Here is an 18,602-nt window from a genome sequence, read left to right as displayed (position 1 = left end):
TAATGTACGAGTAATTACTATGAGTCAGGGAACAAGGTCGAAACACTATCTAGGAATCCTTTCAGGTTTACACTAAACATATGGTCACTCACCAACAGGGCGTTTGTTTATTTACTGCTTAACTCAAAACATGGTTTATTGTCAACATACATGTGAGATCACTTTAGGTAAGTGATGTACATGGCAGTGCAATCGGTCACTTTGTACTGTGACAGAATAGCCTGCGGACAAAATGATGGAAACACTGATGCAGAGGTACACGCGCCCACACACACACACACACAAATTCATTCATGCAAAAGCATCCACACAGGTTTATTGTTCCTCCTTTTCTATGTTAGACTCTCTTGGTTATGTCTGTCTGTCCTCAGTTAACGGTGGCCAGTCAGCAGCGGGTCTTCCAGGAGAGGCAGTTAATCAGGGTTTCAGTCATCTGGGTGGTCCAGCACACTCTTGCTGAGAGCTAGATCCCAGTAGTGTTCTGTGCCGTGTTTCTTGAAGTGTTCTCTGGCCATGTTCTCCGTTGGGCACTGCTTGAACTTCATCTCCCCAAAGTTACGCTCTTTAGCTGTGCCCTGCAGAAGAAAGAGGAAACGTTAGACTTCGATGATGAGCACACAAACAAAACCATACTAAATTATTTCTAATTATATATATCACACTCACGTTCCAAATTAACCAGCACTTGTTGTTCCTCTTTGTATCATCGTCCGCGTCTGGATCTAATTGAGAATTAAGAATTTAGTTCCCTGAAATCAGCACAAAAGGTACGACACGCCTAAGATGCAAAAGGTAAGCCGCTCTTACCATCTCTTTTACTGTTGTGTTCCTCCCATTTTATTCTATGCAACATCAGCTTCTTGAACTTTTTCTGGGATTTGGGACCTGAAAAGAGGGAAAAATTTAGATTTTAAGCATGACTTAGATTATCTAACGGCTTTCATCGGTCATAGGCCAACAGAGAAACCTTGCAAACTGTCAGCCACTTGAAATAAACATTACACCTCAAATTTAGTACAGCTATGATTTGTTTTTGATCATGACCAGAAATAATAAATAAAATATGTATGTATGATAGGTGAAATAAAAAGGTGATAGGATACAAGTAACATTTACAATCCACACTTAAAAGGGTGAAGGACCATGCAAACAAAATGAAATGAACACCACACTTTATGGTGTTGTCAGTAGTAGAAAATAGATACAAGCTTGTATTGTATGAAGTTTGGAAAAAAGATAATGCCTACTATATTTGAACAGAATATTCCTTGAATCAGAAATTATGGCACCAAACATTCCCCCCCTCATCAGCATTTACAGTTTTATTGAAAATCCCAACAGGTTTGATGGTGTACTTTTCCGTGTTATCGCTTACCTCCCTCCACCACAACAAGGTTGACGTCTCTGTGCAGAACTACTGTGCCTGTCAGGTACAGCTGGTTGGCATTGGCCTCCACTTTAAACTTCTTAGCGGGATTATGCAAGTTACGTATCCTGCACAGGGAAGGTAAGGTGCTTGCATTAGACACACTTATACGTTGCAAGTGACACACACTGCACTGTATATTTAAACCACAGTATGTGTCCTCTTGCTATAAAGAACCCACCTGTACACTGCAATGTGAACTCCATCACTGAGGTCTTCTTTTAGCCTCTTGACCTTCTTCTCTTTACGTTGCTCTGATGTGAGCTTGCGGGCTGCATTGGCCTCCTCATGAGCCCTGCAGAGGGGAACACAATTAGGACAAGACATTAAAAAATGCTGAATTGTCATACAAAGTTATTGGAATTTTTCAAAATGCGGCGAGTGCAAGCGGTGTGTCTGCAAACTGCGTTACGAACTTCTGTCTCTTGGCCATCTGCGCCCTGACGTGGGCCTCCACCTTTGTAGGGTCCTGGACAGCCTCCGTCCCCAGCACTCTCATCAGGTTAGAGATGCGCACTGAAAAATTAAAGCAAAAATCAGTTATACGTGCGATCTTTATTAATGAATTGATAAATTAGTGTGCGCGTGGGTACCTTTGGGTTCTGGTGGAGGCATCAGTCCCAGACGAACCTTCTCTTGAACTTCTTTTTGTCCTTCCCTACGTGTCTGTCTTCTTAGTTTCTTCTGTTCTTTCTTTGTCAGGTAAACGCCGAGCGTTACCGGCTTATCTGTGTCAACTGAGGACATTTTTTTTATTTTGACAAATTGTAAGCGAATTAATGCATTGAAATAATTACAATTAAGACAGTATGTCAGGATGGTAGGCACAATAAATATGTAGAATTGCTTTCAACTTTTAGAGCTTGCACATACAGGACAAACAGAAATGAAATATGTAACATCAAAACATTGTTTTAAAAGTAATGCATGAATGAAAAATAATCACATTTTTCGTCCAGAGTGCCCCTGTAAGTCCTGGGGTGCTGGCTTCAGTGACAAAAATCATTATGACTTATGATCATTTATAACCGCTTTGGATAAAAGCGTCAGCTAAATGACATGTAATGTAATGCAATAACCGCACACATTCACCAGTGAAATGGAACAACCTATAAATGCAATTTGGTTCACGGTTGGTTAGTTTAAAGTTTTTCTTTAACAGTAAAAATCATTGTGTACCTATATAGTAGATTTGTCTGTTGTGCAATAAAATTGGACGCATAAATATCAATGATAAATTATCTATTTTTGTATTCTTCATCTAGTTTGGCTTGATTTAATTCATTAACTCACCGGGTTTACTTTCATTTCAATGCCAATTGGTATCTCTCAGAGAGTTCACTTCTACTGGATTAAGATCTTTACGGGACAGAAATGTTCCCCTTTCAAACAAAAATACCGTCAGCAGTGTGAAGATGTTTTAGCTTACAAACTTACCTGGAGGGCTGATTTGGGCGGGATGTTCAACCAGATTGGTCACACCAAAAAGCTCCAACTCTTCAAAGGTTGTGTCGGGTGATCTTCATTAGATTGGGGAAAAGTATACCAGTTAACTACAGTGCGTTTAGTGCATAGATTCCATTATGCAGCTCTACCATGGCAGTTCAAATGAGTTTCTGTACATTCTTACAGGTCTATGTTGTAAGGCAGGATGTAGGAGTCCCACCACTCAATGTTGGGCACCTCGCCGTCTCCCATCTCTTTCCTCGGGGCAATCAGAGCCAGCTTGGTGGATGCCTGGATTCCTGTCTTCTTTGCTGCCTGGGCAATCTCATTCTGTAACCGTTCCAACTGAGCCTGATTGTGGTAAAGATCAATGTTAGCGTGTGAGTTGTCATGTTATTTTATTCAGAACTGTTGACTTGCAGAAGTTTAGGATCTGAATCCAACCTTTGTTCTAATTCTCTGAGCAATCTTCTCAAAGCGCCCCTGATCATGGAATTTGAATCCCCTGCGAAGGCGCTGTGCCGGTGTGATGGACACACGTTGGTCAAAGTAAGAAGTGGACTCCAAGTCCTCCCCGGGCTTCTCCTTCAGCTGCTGACGGAACTGCTCCCTCTTTACCGCTCGAATGTTAGCTACACAAATGGAGGGGAATTAATGGAGAAAAACCAAGGTTTAAAAAAAGAAAAGAAAAAAGGATTGAGTGTGTGTGTATACAGGTAATAGACCCCTGAACACATACCTTTCAGTGTCGGCATGCGGTGTGTGAGTTCAACCTCTTTGCCACTAGCATCCACAGTTCTTCCCAAGTCATCCAGAATAAGAGGGGTTGGCTTGTTCACCTCCTTGATTTCAACTTTCCTATAAGATGCCACACACAGATAAAGCATTCTATTTGCGGACACATCAACAAGAAAAATCCCTTCTGACGTTTTTCTTTTCTGGTTTTAAAATCCTTACTACTCTTATTACTCACGGTGGGGCAATTCCCATAGCGTGTAGATTTGCTAGTGCCACTAGGTTGTGGGGCCCAGTGTTCCCCAGGGCTCCGAGGATTCCAGGTTTCATGGCCAACTGGGACTGGATTCGAGCCTGTAGCTCTGCAGCCTTGCGAGCCTTCTCGATAGCATCATTCATGAAGCTGGCAGCCTGTGACGGGGGAATAGACGACCCACCTCCAGCCGCAGCAACGGATTGGCCAAGAAGCCGAGAAACTGGAGGAGTATCCATCTGTGGCTGTGGTGTTGGAAGAGGGCAAACGTTAGAGAAATTATTTGACGTTATTCTGAATCAATGCTATTGGTACTAAAATAACAAGCAGCAACAATGTTGTTACTTGTGCAGCATTGACGGAGGAGGGAAAGCTCAGTTGTTTCTTCCTCTCTTCGATCTGTTTTGTGGCTGCTTCCATCATTTGTTTGATCTAATAATACAAAGAAAGGGTTAGTTAACACATCATAAAAAGGAATATATATATATATATATATTATACATATATATTTACAATATTAACAGACCAAATGATCTCATACCTGCATTTTGGTAAGCATAGCAGGAATCTCTGGTGGAGGTGCAGGTACGGCCTCGGGCTCCTCCACCTCCTGGAAGCGAGGGACTCGTTTCCTCTTTGGTGCCGTTACTTCTCCGACCTCTGGAGCTTCTCGCACTACACCAATTTCAGTCTCATCACCAAATACGTCCTGAGAACAAACAGCCAAAACACCAATGTCATGCGTCGTACTTAAGCCAAACATGTGTGTTTATATATTACCGAATATGAAATACTGATGTTGTCAAAATCTTAAGTAATCCCGCTGAGCATGTATACAGGCAATGTCTGATTCCCTCAATCCCACAGTTTCAGGATACTGCTTGTGAATGTGGTCAGAGATTAGTTAATGTGATTATTATTTAAGATACCAAAACAATCAATAGCTTTTTTTAGTGAATATACAGAGTTGGCTTGAAGTTTGTGTCCGTCTGCTTACCTTGAGGTCTCTCTTGCGATGCTTTTCTCCTGCTCCTTTGTTGCCACGTGAACTGCGGCTTTCCTCCAAAGCTTCGAAGAGACACTCCACAAAACTTCCAGCAGAGTCGTCGAGGAAGGGACGAAGCTGGTCTGAAGTGGAAATGAGTGATAAACAATTAGCACAGATCCATCACTTTCCACGCAAAAGCCGAGTCCAGGAGGATGTGCAGAACACCACAGCCAATCATCGTCGCAGTGCTAAAATCAGGACATTAATGATGAATTTTCATTGGCTCTTGACAGTTTTAATCCCAGTGAAGATTATATGGCACATTAGTGTCAGTTTATAATGATTTTTTCATCACTTGAAAGGACACCGACTCAACTCTGCTGTGATTCTGCAGCATGACAATCATTCCAAACGCTGATAGTTTGGGCAGCCTTCTGAAGATCAAATATCCAGTTAAGTGAATGATCATGGTTTTATTCTGTCTAACCGTAGTTGCACCGTACAGATTAAACAAACAATGGTGAGGATATTTACTTATCCTAAGTGGTATACAGTAACACATTTTGTCGTAAATGGATCTCGAAAATATTTGCACAACTGGCTAAAATACAGCCTCAAATGATCAGTAGTTACCTGCGGTCTTCCTTTTGTCCAGTCCTTTTCCAACACAGTGCAGAGCAGCAGTAACCACTGTGGGCTCTGAGAAACCCAGGACCTTCTTCACAGTCCGCTCCACCCATGGCCTCATCTCCTCCACCTCCCGCTTAGGAAGAGACATCTTTCAGTCCTGCAGAACATCAAAAAAAGTAATTCTTTAGATAACGTTAGGTTGAAGAACCAGATCATTAGTGTCTCTTTGGGACAGATACGTCACACTAATTTAAATTAACAAAACCATTTAGAATACATAGTTATGTGAAGCACAATACAAAGTCAAGTCACCGCTTTCATTCAAAAACCAAAGCACCAAATTAAGCGAAATGCTCTTTCAGCACAGCGATGGCCCTAAAGTTGCATATAATACCGAAGTATTTGAAGCTCTAAAGATATTTGATTTGATCATATTGTTCCATAACATGAGCACGGACTGACTCATGACCTCACATACACAGCGTCACATAGACACACGTCCAACTACTCAAAAACAATCCCATTTCCACCAGCACAAAAGTAGCTGTTGCTTGTCAGTAGATGACAACAAAGTTAGGCTCGCTCTACAAATGAGCGAACTAGGAGCAAAACACAAGTAAAACAAATCAATTCACGTTATATCCGCCAAAACTCCCTGGCTAACGTTAGCACGCTGCTGCCTATGAGCTAACAACATCAGCAAATGCCACCCAAGATTAATTTACAAATCTTTCAACTATGCTGTAATCCGCTAGTAGACTTACGTGTGATAAATCGAATGAAAAAAACTGTTCAAAACTCGTAAAACACTCCAACGTTCTCAGTGTTCTGTAAAACTTTCTGTTTAGACGCGCCGTTTACACGACGTTTGTGGTCCAGGACCCGGAAGAGGAAATGCTTCTTCTTCGTGGCCGTTTTTACCGCGCAGTCGTATCGGTCAAATGCTCGTGGTTTCCACCTAGCTGCACACGAGGGGACATGTCCCGCGTGTCCTCCGTGGTGATGGCAACACTTTCTTTAGGAAATTGTGAGAAAGGGTGAGGTTTACAGGAGAAAACGGAAAACGCCTATAAAATAGGATGTTAAACAGGGTTGTTGGTTTATTATGACAGCATTGGGTAAAACCGTTTTAAATGTTCTCCAAAAAAACAAAGCAGAGACACAAAACATTACTTTAATCAAGTTGCCTAACTTGTACCCTAACCATATTCATCTATTATATAAGTTGAAGTATAGTAGATATTATAATAACAATAATAATAAAATAATAATAACCACTCAAGAGTATAATCACCATACAAATTGTATTTAGTCTCTACATCTTTGGCTTCTTTGTAAGTTTCAACCACTGCCGACGATAACTGCAGCATTACTGTACAATTGTTATACACACGGTTCAAGGTCAATAGCGAAATTTTTAGGCTATTTTTTAAAACCCTCAGATAAAACACAACAGCCTTTAAAAACTAAGTGGACTTAGTTAAAGTTTAAATGTATATATTCATATGTATATGTATGTATATATTTCTATAACAATAATATTATGTTATTTACTATTCAGGTGGAATTAGAGTAAACATTTCTTGGTGAAATATTGTAGTTTGTCTGAAGCAACATTGTGCCACATCAGGCTTTAAAGCGTCATATTACTTCAACGTACCCAATGTACCCTCACTATTATTTTTTCTAATTGTCGATGATCTCTAAATATCATGTCTCTTCTGTAAAAGTTGTCACCGCAAATAGAAGATGTTTGGGCCCTCTCACAAAGCAGAATTAAATGCATTAAATTGGGTATGGATCAGAAAATGAACCGACAAACTGAATCCAACTGACCGCAAAATGGGTTAAATTGCTTTACATTTCCTACTGCCCGCCCAAAGGTTCTGTCTCAAAACTTGATAACATGGCAAAAGTCCAACCTTGGTGATAACCTCCTTTAATCACTACCCAGTCTAGTGAAACATTGGCAAGCTTCCTAACTAACCACATACTAGTCATAAATACCCTCCCCTTAAACAGGCATTATCACGTGATCTCGGTTTCCTTCCTCTGCAGACCCGCCCCCTAATTCTTTGCATTAAGTGGGTCAACTGAGTGCAGTCGTGTGAGCGTGAATGCAGTCGAGAGCCCCGAGGCTCAGTCTGCCGACCCACCGCTCCCTCTGCAACAATCCACGTCTGCTTACAGCCACTAGTGGTGTGTGTGTCTGCGTGTGTGTGTCCGTCATGGGTGAACTGAATAGGTACACAGCATATGACAGTTTGCCAAACATGTTCTTTCCGCAGTCATCAAGGGGTGAGCCATTTGTTATCGCTACATTCAGTTTATCCCTCAGAACTGCCTCACGCTCATCATCCACCCCGTCATCCGCTGATCGGAGGGAGGAGACATCCCCCAAAAAGTACCTTCCCTGCCTCATCCACTTAGTCACTGCTTACTTTTGTGTTTACGTGCGCACCTGCATGAATATAAAGAAATCCTTCCAACTTTGCAAATGGGAATATGTACTGTGTCTATTTGTCTTCTGTGAGTGTCGACTGAACATCTTGGGAAAGACATTTTAAGACGCCACCATCTGCTCTGGGAACTCAAAACTTAGTCAAGAAATGTATTGGTAGATGAAATCAGATAAAAACAACCATCGCGTCAATCACAACTTTTTGCTGAATAAGTGCTTTAAACGTTATGCAAAGTTTCAGTTAATTTTGCTAAAGCAACCTGCTTAAACATTTCCATGTGAGCAATGTTTGTAACCCACACATTAGCGAGCCAGTAAACAACACACACGGTCACATTTGCCCGACTGCAACCACCTCGTTGGCACCTCACGCCCTGTCTGCCCGTCTCTCTGCAGCCAACTCTTTTATGCAATGACACCTCAGCACATAATGTGACAATACCACAGATATTTCATGAAAACACACACACACAGATGCTCTTGCACCATTTATCCCTGCAGCTAAAATAAGTGTAATTCAGCATCATGGGGGCGTGGGGTGGTATGCTGTTGGAAAAACTGCAATAAGGTCATAATTGGAAGGGGGACAAAAGAAGACAAGACTGTGTCTGTATTTGTACCATGGTATCTGGGTGTGACGCGTCAGCTGGGATGAGAGGTCCGACCACTCGGTGTCTCATGATGGTCAGAGATGTATGAAATCTGTGTGACGTGTGTGACCGGTGTCCAGAAGGCCACTCGGTGTCTCGTGATGGTCAGATGTGTGTCTCAGGATAAAGAGCATGAGGGTGCTCGTATAATGAGATCGTTGTACGTGAGCAAAACCTCTCTGTTCAGGACACCTTATTGGCTTGTATGTGTGTCAATTCTGTCTCCTGTTTGCAAACATTATTTAACAAATGTCCTGTTTAATGATTTGAAACCGGTGTCGAGTGACCAGCAGGCTTTTATTCTGTATTTTTTCCACGTCCACTTTTGGCAAAGAACCAATTGTTGAGTCACACTTACTGTGTTTACTCTCATTTGCCGAACAATTTCCTCCTCAACCTACTACATAACGATGTGGTGTCGGGTGTATTAATGTTCACTATTGCAACGATTGAGTGAATATTACATAAAAGCGTAATTTATCACCTCATTAAAGACGTTCCTCATGTTCCTTTACGCAGTTTTTGGACTCATCAAGTGTTTGGTTATGATACATTTCAACACGCTGACCCAGTTTTGTTTCATTTTATCTGACATTGGCTGCAAATCATCTTGCAATATATAATCCCAGGGGTCTTTACTTCACACACACGCACACACACACACACACATGGGCTGCCAGGACCTCAGTGTGTGTGTGTGTGCTGTCCCTAGAGCCCAAACTGTGTACTACCGTGTAAAAGTAAACGCTTTGACCTCTCACTTTAGTTTGATTCCAAACCCACACTTTGGCCGAGTTTTGGTTTTGTTATCCCCTCCTCGGTGCGGCTGGTGTGCACTTGAATAATTGAGCATGCGCGTGCGATGGCGTCATCACCAGCCGGCTCCCGCTGAACACATTCAGGCCACAGAAACGGACGAGGACCTAATTTGCCTGCAGCTCGGCCGCGCCCCAACGATCGCGCACAATGTCCGGAGAGGCACGCGCGTCCTACAAAGACCGCGTCCTTTAAAGAACGCGGTCTTTGCGTGCCCGGTCTTCACCGCGTGACCTCCCGGTGGGCACCACGGACGCTGGGCAGAGCGGCGTCTTAACACGGCACATCGAGGACCCCCCCACCCCCCCTCTGCTCCAACGAGGCAGATGTGACGCCCAAGTAACCCCCGATTTCCGTCCACTCGCCACGGTGCAATTTGAATAGACATCGCGGCGGTTTCGGGGGACTCGTTTGCACTAAAACGCCCCTCGGGACTCTTTGTGTGCACAAACGTGTGTAGTTGCAGAAGTCACGGTTGGGCTGCACCTCACGTGAGTCCTGCTGGAGTGCAGCGAGTGTGTGTGGTTGGGGGGTTGGGGGGGGGGGGGGGTGTATGGGGGAGAGCCTCACTCATTGTGTCATTCCCCTCCATCGCGCACGTAGCGCACGCGGCAGGACTGACACCATTAAATCATTAACCTGTTACGGCCAATAAGGAGACTTGGGAGCGGAGGGAGAAACCTACACACGAGGGACGAAAGGGGCAATAGGTTCATTCTGTGCAATCCAATTGATGCACGCACACACACAACACCCACACAACGACAGTTAATCCAACGCAAGCTGGTTAAATACTCAGACACGTTTGTGATGCGATAACAATCCCCCCGCATCTATGCGGCGAAACCATACAGACGCAGGTAACTTGGCTGTAATGTAGTAGAAGAATTCAACTTTTTATTTATTTATATACATTTCAATTTGTAGGAAGCGGAAACTGAAAAAAACACATTAAATCCAAACTAATGAGGTGGCCGCTGAAAAGAGAAAAATATTATTGAAAACAAGTGGTGAAAACAAAAATGTCCTTCATGCTCCCAAAAAAAACCCCAGAGTGAGGTCACGTCTCCTCCCTTTGCCCTCCACACATCCTCCTCATGTCCTTTTGCTATTGCCCCTCTCTTACATCCTCCAGAGGAGGGGGAGGGTGGAGCGGGGTGTGTGGAGGGCAAGTGCTGCTCTGCTAAAAACTGCATAGATACAAGGGGGGGCTGAGAGGGAGGCAGAGGGGAGGAGGGATGGGGAGGCGGTCTCTGTTGTCATAACGTAGCCCACAGTCGGTGTGTCAGAGAAAGGCCCATCACCAAATCAGCCAGTCAGTGCGTGCAGAGGGGAGTGGCACACGCGTGTGCGTGTGTGTTTGCGTGTTGCTGACTTCATGTCTGAGGAGGGAGAAACCAAACCACACCCTCTGAAAATGTGCCAATGTTGTGCCCATGTGCTTGTGTGTCTGTGGATGTGAAGGTTCCAGCATTTCTTTTTTTATTCTTTAGTCCATAAAATGTCAGATGAAGTGACGGTTTTCTACCCGTCCAGAGCAAATCATTTTTTGGGGGAGACTATAAATCCAGAACCCAAATACGTGCGTTTAAACCGATACAAAACTGTAAAAACATTGGCAATGTTTTCCTTTAAAAAAAAAAATAGAATAAGTTTAATTGTCAATCATGTCTATTCTATAATCTATTGTGTTTTGTCTACAAATACCTGGCAACACATTGACCGGATGGAAGTAGTACAAGCGCACAGGCGCTGGGTGAGGATTACATTTGACCCCTTTTAATATACATACTTTTTTTTTAGGGGGGCTAAAATGACTGCACGTGGGATCAGATTTCAGCCCGTTTTTTTGTGTTGCGGTGCCAATATTCCATCACAGACCCGACGGTGCCCGGCTCTTCTCTACCACCTACAGGAGGCCTTTCCTCATTGTGATCTCATGGAACAAACAACACACACGAAGGCCGTGTTGCTCTCTGGAGAGGCAGCTGGTTGGAGGATGAGCCCCGCCTCCTCTAACCCCCCAGTCAGATTACTGAGACTGTAGTCTCAAAATGTAAGGTCTGTAAATCTGCACCCCACTGAGACTCACATCTGTTTGACAGGAGCCGCCGACCCAAACACGGGTCTCAGCCACGGCGTCGCATATTAGAAAGAAGGGCAAACGTGTAAACGTTCACCAGACGAGCACAACAACACGGACACGTCAGCTTTTGAAAATGTGTCATTTATTAAAAGTTCTTTTTTTTCCCCCTGTTCATCATTGTTGAAAAAGTGTACGAGTAAAATCATGTCCAGATGAGTCGAGAGAAAAAGAGACAAGAGTTTAGTTCCTGATAGAAAAGATAATAAACGGGATTGAGGGGAGATGAGGGAGGGAGGGAGGGGAAGGGCAGACGGATGCAGCAGGGTTGGGGGAGGGGAGGCGAGGAGGGAACTACGGTCAGCTTTTACAGTCGAAGCAGCTAAAACAAACGAGAAGTAGTATTCCAGACCAATCAGCAGTGGTCAGTGCAGTAGAAAACATGGAAATAGGACACAAACAATGTAAAAGAAGTGCAATTGGTTTCTCTGTCACTCTGTAACCATATAAAAAAAAACCCCGAAGCTTCTGGTGGAGAATCCGGCACATGGTACCGTCGTGTTGGGAGGTGGGACGGGGTGAGACGGGGTGAGACGAGCCGTTTCCCTCCAGCCTCCACACACACGGGCAGTAAAATGGAGGCGGCCAGTGGCTCGGTGTTCACTTATTTTTGGAGGAGACAGGTACGTTGATCCCCCCTTCTGTAAATAGTGTATGAACCCATCATACCAAAATTTAAAAAATATTTTAGTCTCAATATTTACAATACTTTTGCAATAGTCACATCGCTAAAACCCCCGCCTACATTTAGAAGAATAACGTAAGCGGATTCCTCCTCTCAAACGTTGGAACTGGAATCAAAAACGACAACAATAGCAGCAGTAGACGGTGGTGCACACAAAGATTTCCTCCCTTACAATTTAGGTTTTCTGTTTTGCGAGTCTTCAAGGGCACCGGCTTCACATGCGGCGCAGCCTGGTCCTCTGTTGATCAGGGAAGACCGCTACACGCTACACGCTACAGCACCGCAGGACAAACAGCAGCCACTGCCGTTGGTGTGCGTGTGTGTGTGTGTGTGGAGGGGGGGGGGGGGGGGGGGGGGGGGTCCTCGGTATGTCTGAATACTACAGCTGGACGCCAGGTCCCTTTGTTGGTGTCGGTCTGGCTGCTGCGTTTTGAAGGAAAACGACTACATGCAGGCTTTCATGATTGGAACGCGTACTGGTTTTGTGAAAGTCAAGCAAAACAATCAAATCGCAGTATGAATGCACTGAAAGCACCAAATGCTTTTCTGAACAACACATTTGGTTGAAAAAAAAAAAAAAAAAAAAAAAAGGCACAGTAGTCCAACAGTCCAAACGTAGCATTTCCGCTTCCTTCATTTTTTTACCCCCCGCCCCCTTTTTGATAGCAATAAAAAACAGTTGACGGCATCCCCCCCCAGATCCCCTCAAAACAAGTGTGGGCCAAACTGTGCGAGCGCACAGCAGGCAATATTGAGCTGCCCGATCAATAAATACAAACAATAAATAAAACGCAGTGTCCGATCAACAAGTGAATAAATTAACAGTGGGACTCGAGAGCCACATGTCTTTGAGTGATCTGGGTTGTTTGTTTTTTCTTCTTCTGGTTAGTTTACTAACTAGATCTGTCCGACACTGATTGCTGGTCAGTTCGCTCTGCGGTGGAACCAGGCAGAGGAGTCTGATCCGATTGCCGTGACGATGCGCCTCTCGATGCCGAGGTGCCCAAACAGGTGTTGATTACATTCGTGAGTGGATCATCATCATCACTTTTTTTTTGTTTTCATCCAGTCTCACATGGTCAAACAGACGACACACGTACAGTATAATGCTGCATTCTGTCCACTGGATTTTTCTCATTTCTAGCTACGAGATTCGTAATAACTTCAAATAGGCCGGATGCCTCAATTCTATCTACAGGAGAAGGCAACGTCAAACGGGTCTCCTGCCCGAAGACCAGCGTCGCGACAGACAAAAAGATGTTGAAATATTTTGGGTATCGATTGAGTCCCTCAGGTCAGACGTCTGTAGAAACCGTCCTCTCTTAATACAGTGATTGCCTTCATGCCGAGGAGAAACAATCGTTTGCTCCTCGTAGTTCTTCAAAACCTCCCCAACCATCACTGCTCAATAAGCAGTAAAACACCCTCTCAGAATTCGGTGTTCTTTCCTTTCCCCTAAACCACAACTGCATTTGTGCACGTTTGAATTATTATGCAACTGTGGTCTTCAGATCTATTGGTTCAATTTATTTTAAAAAAGACGATGCGTTCCTGGCTTTTGAAATAATGGCAGCAACTGTGGTTTCAAGGAGGGCTTTTTTTTTACGGCCCATACACGCCTTGCCTAGAATTCTTTCCACCCCTTGATGCATTTATAAATCACAGGCATTCAGCGTTAGAAAAAAAAAAAAAAGCAGCTTTAGCCCAGTGTTACATCGGGTCTACAGGGGGGCGGGGCACGCCTCTGGCAAAGGCGCCAGCGGGACTTGGGGCGCTTTCTCGGCGCTCTCGCGCTCTTGTCCAGTGATAGTCTGGCTTTGGCACCGGATTGGCTTCTTCAGATTTTGCGCGTGCTTGTAGTGCGTGGTGGAAGAGACGGCGCTGTCCTGCGTCTCCGGAGTGCCCCTCCTCCTGAGCGGCAGGACCGGAGCGACGGGCCGCTTTTCACCGTCACCCGCCGCCGCGCTCTCACGTGACGCGCAGGCCTTTCCCGGGGACGGGATGGGGGCGACGTGGACCCACGTCAGGCTCGGCTCGGAGCTTTGGCCTGCTTTGTATTTCGATCGCTCGCCGAGTTCCTCGCTGCCTTTTCCGCCTGGGCCCCGCTGGTCGTCGCCGGCCGCGGAATTTTGATCCGCAGCGGGCGACGGGGAGGCGTCCCTTTCGTCGCGGCCCGCCTTCGCCCTCTTCACTTCCGCGCCGATCCGAGCGCACGCGGGCAGCGCGGGGGAGGGAGCGGGAGAGTCCGCGTCCGTCCAGCTGAGTCTGCGCTTCTGGGAAAAAGAGCAGGAGGAGAACTCGAGTTAACGCGACATTCAATTTGTGAAGATCTTGACGCGTGTGCGCAATTACGCACACTGGCGCACGTGTGATCTCACCTTGACGGGAATGTGCGACTGATCCCTGTGCTTGTGAGGGGGGAGGGAGCGAGGCGCGTTGTGGAGGGGGGCGGCGGAGGGGGCGGCGGCCGCAGATGCAGCCTGAGCGTGGATCTGAGGGAACCAAAGCTTCAGCATCACCTCCACCTGGAGGAGAGTGTTCAGGTACTTCTCCCTACAAACACACACAAGAAAAAACACACCACACATTTGAATTAAGTGAGCGGTGTCATTCATTCTATTGTGTCATGGCGTTGGAAGAAATCGTGATACAGTTTCTCCTCAAGTTCGGAGTTTCTTTGCAGCTGTGCACCTCCCTTAAGCACGGTTCAGTAAAACACGGAGCAGGACACGAGGCTTGCAATGGAAAACTGCTCCACCGATCCTTACTTACGCCAAATGAATGATCACTTGCATGCTAACAATCTGAATACGGCGCAGCGCCCAGTGAGTAAAAGAAACACTGAGGGCGGATGGTGGGACGACGTGGACAACATCTTACCCGCTGTTGGGTCTCTGTAAAACACCCACAATCCTCTGGATTCGATCCATGGCGACGCTCTGCTGGAAACTACTCAGACCTGCCGACCAAATACATAAACCCCCCCAGTCAGCATTAGTGCAGAGAGACTCCATACTCACCAAAAGATGCACATGCAGACCAATAAGCTCTCCTTCCTCTATGAGACACACACAGACACACACACACGCACACACGCACACACGCATCCCTTTCACTTTTGATATCAGCAAACTCTGATTGAGCTGATGAGTCAGCCACAAGACTGTCTCTTTTCTCTCTCTCACACACACACACACACACACACACACACAAACTGCACTTTGGACTCCATCAACTGGCTGCGTCATTACGAACCGCCGCACAAAAGGAAACGCTCTCTATCTAAACGGGCCGCGCAGCTCACGTGGACCCATGAGGTCCTCTCACCTCGATCGAACCGGCCCCTCTTCAGTCCGTTCAGCAGCTCCAGCATCGGCCTGACGAAACCCTGCAGCTCAGCACACTGGCAGAGGAAGAGGGAGATAGATTACTCCCGAGCCGCCAGGCCTCGCCATCTGAATCTTCTCGCCGGTCCCTTACCTTCTGAGCGAACAGCAGGTCTCCCTGTGACTTGGGGACGTGGCTTGTGGGATCCGCCTGGTCCGAACCGACGCGAGCTGCCTTGCCTCCGCCGCCGCCGCCTTTCGACCTGTAGGCCTCCTCTTCCTCTTTATCCGTGAAGTCATCGCACGCCCACTTGGACGCGGGACTCCCCGGCCCTCCGTCTCCGTCGGCCGCGGCCCCGGACACCTCGCCGATGATGGCCGAGGAAGAGCTGTCGGTCAGGAAGACGTCCGTGTCGTCCTCGGCCTGCTCCGAGTCGCTGAACAGGGGGCTGTCGCTCGAGCTCTGGGAATCGAAGGACGGCTGGGACGACGTGCTGCCCTGGGACTGCATTGCTGTCCGGGCAGAAACCAGAGGGTCCAGGTCGTTTTAACGGTGAACTATTGGGATAAACACTCCGGAAACCAGCAGGGTGAAGCACCGAAACGGACAAAATGTGAAGACTTGTGAAACAAAATAGCAAAGAACTGCTTTGGCAATTCTCCCTCCCAAAAATAATAACCCCAATTGCTCAAAATGGTGGCTATACCAGTGCCCTAGTTTAACATGTTGCAAAGTGGGACTGGGGGGTAAGCAGTGGGCGCACAATGGTAGTGCATGTCTGGCTCCCATTGAGGAGATCGGAGACTGGAAGGGAGCGTAAACGTGAGGGGGATGGGAGCGAGTAGTGAAATCAGAATAGGCTCCCTCTCTCTCTCGCTCTGCCTCCGGTGATCTCTCTAGCCCCTCCTCCCTGTCTCGGGTTTGCTCTCCATCCCCCCCCCCCCCCTCGAATTCACAAACACGCACAAACCTCTTCCTCTACGGGTGTATTTCTGTATGCCTCTCATCGCTCCCTGCTCTCCCTTCAGCTCATCCTGTTTCGTTATGCACACACGCCCGGTGCTCTGCCCTTCCTTTCGTCTTCCACAGACCAAACCCTTCTCCTCCTCCTCCTCCTCTCTTACTTACTCACATTTTACACTTTGCATCTGCGGCCATGTGCCTCTCATGCTTTCATCTTTCCCTTTTTGCTCTGTGTGTGTAATCTCCTAGTGCCTGCTGGTCTTTGATCCCACAAACACAGTAACGGGAGGTGGGGGGGGGTTGGAGGTGTCACGTGAATACACGGGTACACACAACAACACCATTATTATCAATGAGAAAAATAAAGTCTAAAATCACGCAAAAGACAGGACCACATTTTATCGCAACGTGGACACACTGGCGAGTCCAGAGAAACGTCCGATTTTCAGGAGATGGAACATTTAAAAACGATCCGGGACGCTTTTTTTTGTTGCTTTTCCAACACTCCAGTTACATGTTGTTAGTGTTTGGAGGACGAGATCTCCTCGGGCCAACCGCGACCTCCTAAAACCTGTTTGTATGCATCTGTACGAGTGAGCTGCAAAAATGTGGTGTTTATTACTACCCCCCCCCCCCTCCAAAAAAAGGCTATGGTGGATGGGGTGGGTGGAGGTCGAGTGGGTGTGATGGTGCATTTGTCGGTACGGGCTGCACAGGTATGCAGGGACCGTATGAGGCTGCGTCTCAGGTGTTGGTCTCGGTGTGTCATCGCAGTACGATTCCCACGAACTCTCTCTCACACACACTCACTCACACACACACACACACACACACACACACACACACACACACACACACACACAGCACGATTCTTACGAAGTGAGACAAAGATGCAACAGAATAGAAGCGCATGACCTCAAAGTAAATAACAAATACAGACCAAGAACAGGTTTTGATCACAACGATCTGCCATTATGAAAGAACAACGGCGATCGTCACAATGAATGACACAACAACCAGTTCTAGTTAGAAGAAACGCCACGTGAAAAGAAGAAGAAGAAGAAGCAGCAGCTCGTGACTATAACTGAGTAGCACGTATACAGGATACAGCGACACAGGAAATTCCTCCAGGCACAAGCTGAACAACTTTATGAAACGTTGAAACAAAAACAATACAAAGAAGGGTTGTGTTAGAGGAAATGCTCACCTTCAGCGGCGTAGGATAGAAAACACACACAACAGCAGCCAGAAGAAAAAAAAAGATGCTTTCCGGCTCTATCTCCTATCTTGATGGGGCAGATCGGTCAATACGAGAGCAGCATTGGGGCGTCCGGCCTCGGCTTCTCGGTCTGTCCCTCCCTCTCACACGCTGACACACACTCGGTTTGTGTATTTGCTAGCTCTTTCTCTCTCGGCGGTTTACGGGCGCTAGCATGTGCGCGGATCCACGTGCCCACGTTTTGCGCGCATTCTATTGGCCGCCTGCCCAGCGGTGTCGCGCGCCATTGGCCGAGCCTCCCGGCCAGTGATCGCTCAGCCGGCCGCTGATTGGACAGCGACCGGGGCACTCAGGGTCCCGCCCACTCATGTGTCGCCCGTGTGCATGGTGTCGGTGGGGAGGGGGCTGCTCCACTACAGCAAGCGGGTGTAAACTGGCGGATCTTCAGCCAGAGGAGTCGGTCAGATCCCATCTCATCCGCGGTGTTCTTACTGAAAAACAGACTTAACAAATGGCCTCGTGTCAAGAGACCCCCCTCACCCCCCTTCACCCCCCCACACACACCATGCCGTTGACCCTTACATGTGATTATAGTGAAATAGAGCTCTCTCACATGGATCACACGGATGCAGTTAATCCACAACATGCTATCTGACTCAATGACACAATTCAACTTTCATATCTAAGTAATGCTACTGCACTCCTCATTGGTTCCCTCCTTTGCTGCAAATAAGGCTCTTCTAGATGTAAGATCAGACAACATACAAATAATCCTTTATTAGTCACACAGTATACAAACAGGATATGTGAGTAGAAGAATCAGAAGTAGCATAATGCATATGTCATCACACAGTAGATGT

General features: G+C 46.4%; 2 protein-coding genes across 2 annotated transcripts; both read right to left on the bottom strand.

The window, feature by feature from the left end:
• Positions 1–81: 81 nt before the first annotated feature.
• prpf3 (PRP3 pre-mRNA processing factor 3 homolog (yeast)) lies at positions 82–6,402 on the bottom strand. Its single transcript, XM_040165151.2, has 17 exons — positions 6,243–6,402; positions 5,482–5,635; positions 4,858–4,988; positions 4,402–4,569; positions 4,206–4,292; positions 3,846–4,105; positions 3,612–3,730; positions 3,317–3,504; positions 3,057–3,223; positions 2,864–2,946; positions 2,020–2,163; positions 1,843–1,942; positions 1,608–1,721; positions 1,376–1,494; positions 808–885; positions 667–722; positions 82–575 (listed from the first exon to the last, which is right to left on the bottom strand). The coding sequence occupies exons 2-17, from the start codon at positions 5,624–5,626 to the stop codon at positions 426–428; spliced, it is 2,109 nt and encodes a 702-aa protein (XP_040021085.1). The 5' UTR covers positions 5,627–5,635; positions 6,243–6,402; the 3' UTR covers positions 82–425.
• Positions 6,403–11,616: 5,214 nt separating this feature from the next.
• On the bottom strand, positions 11,617–18,277 carry LOC120811004 (uncharacterized). Its single transcript, XM_040166074.2, has 6 exons — positions 17,731–18,277; positions 15,714–16,072; positions 15,561–15,636; positions 15,114–15,192; positions 14,612–14,786; positions 11,617–14,506 (listed from the first exon to the last, which is right to left on the bottom strand). Exons 2-6 carry the CDS (start codon positions 16,068–16,070, stop codon positions 13,955–13,957), a joined length of 1,239 nt encoding a protein of 412 aa, XP_040022008.2. The 5' UTR covers positions 16,071–16,072; positions 17,731–18,277; the 3' UTR covers positions 11,617–13,954.
• Positions 18,278–18,602: the final 325 nt, after the last annotated feature.

The sequence above is a fragment of the Gasterosteus aculeatus genome, chromosome 20 (genome assembly GCF_964276395.1).
Source record: "Gasterosteus aculeatus chromosome 20, fGasAcu3.hap1.1, whole genome shotgun sequence".
Lineage (NCBI taxonomy): Eukaryota > Metazoa > Chordata > Actinopteri > Perciformes > Gasterosteidae > Gasterosteus > Gasterosteus aculeatus.
The sequence above is the reverse complement of the archived record's forward strand: the minus strand, read 5'-3'. Positions and strand labels throughout refer to the sequence as shown.

Coding starts and splice junctions, on each gene's coding strand:
- LOC120811004 (XM_040166074.2), bottom strand. CDS start 16,070: ATGCAGTCCCAGGGCAGCACGTCGTCCCAGCCGTCCTTCGATTCCCAG. Junction 15,637..15,713: donor ACCTGCTGTTCGCTCAGAAG/GTAAGGGACCGG, acceptor TTCCTCTGCCAG/TGTGCTGAGCTGCAGGGTTT. Junction 14,507..14,611: donor AGTCGCACATTCCCGTCAAG/GTGAGATCACAC, acceptor TCTTTTTCCCAG/AAGCGCAGACTCAGCTGGAC.
- prpf3 (XM_040165151.2), bottom strand. CDS start 5,626: ATGTCTCTTCCTAAGCGGGAGGTGGAGGAGATGAGGCCATGGGTGGAG. Junction 1,495..1,607: donor GTTCACATTGCAGTGTACAG/GTGGGTTCTTTA, acceptor TTCCCTGTGCAG/GATACGTAACTTGCATAATC. Junction 723..807: donor ACACAACAGTAAAAGAGATG/GTAAGAGCGGCT, acceptor ATTCTCAATTAG/ATCCAGACGCGGACGATGAT.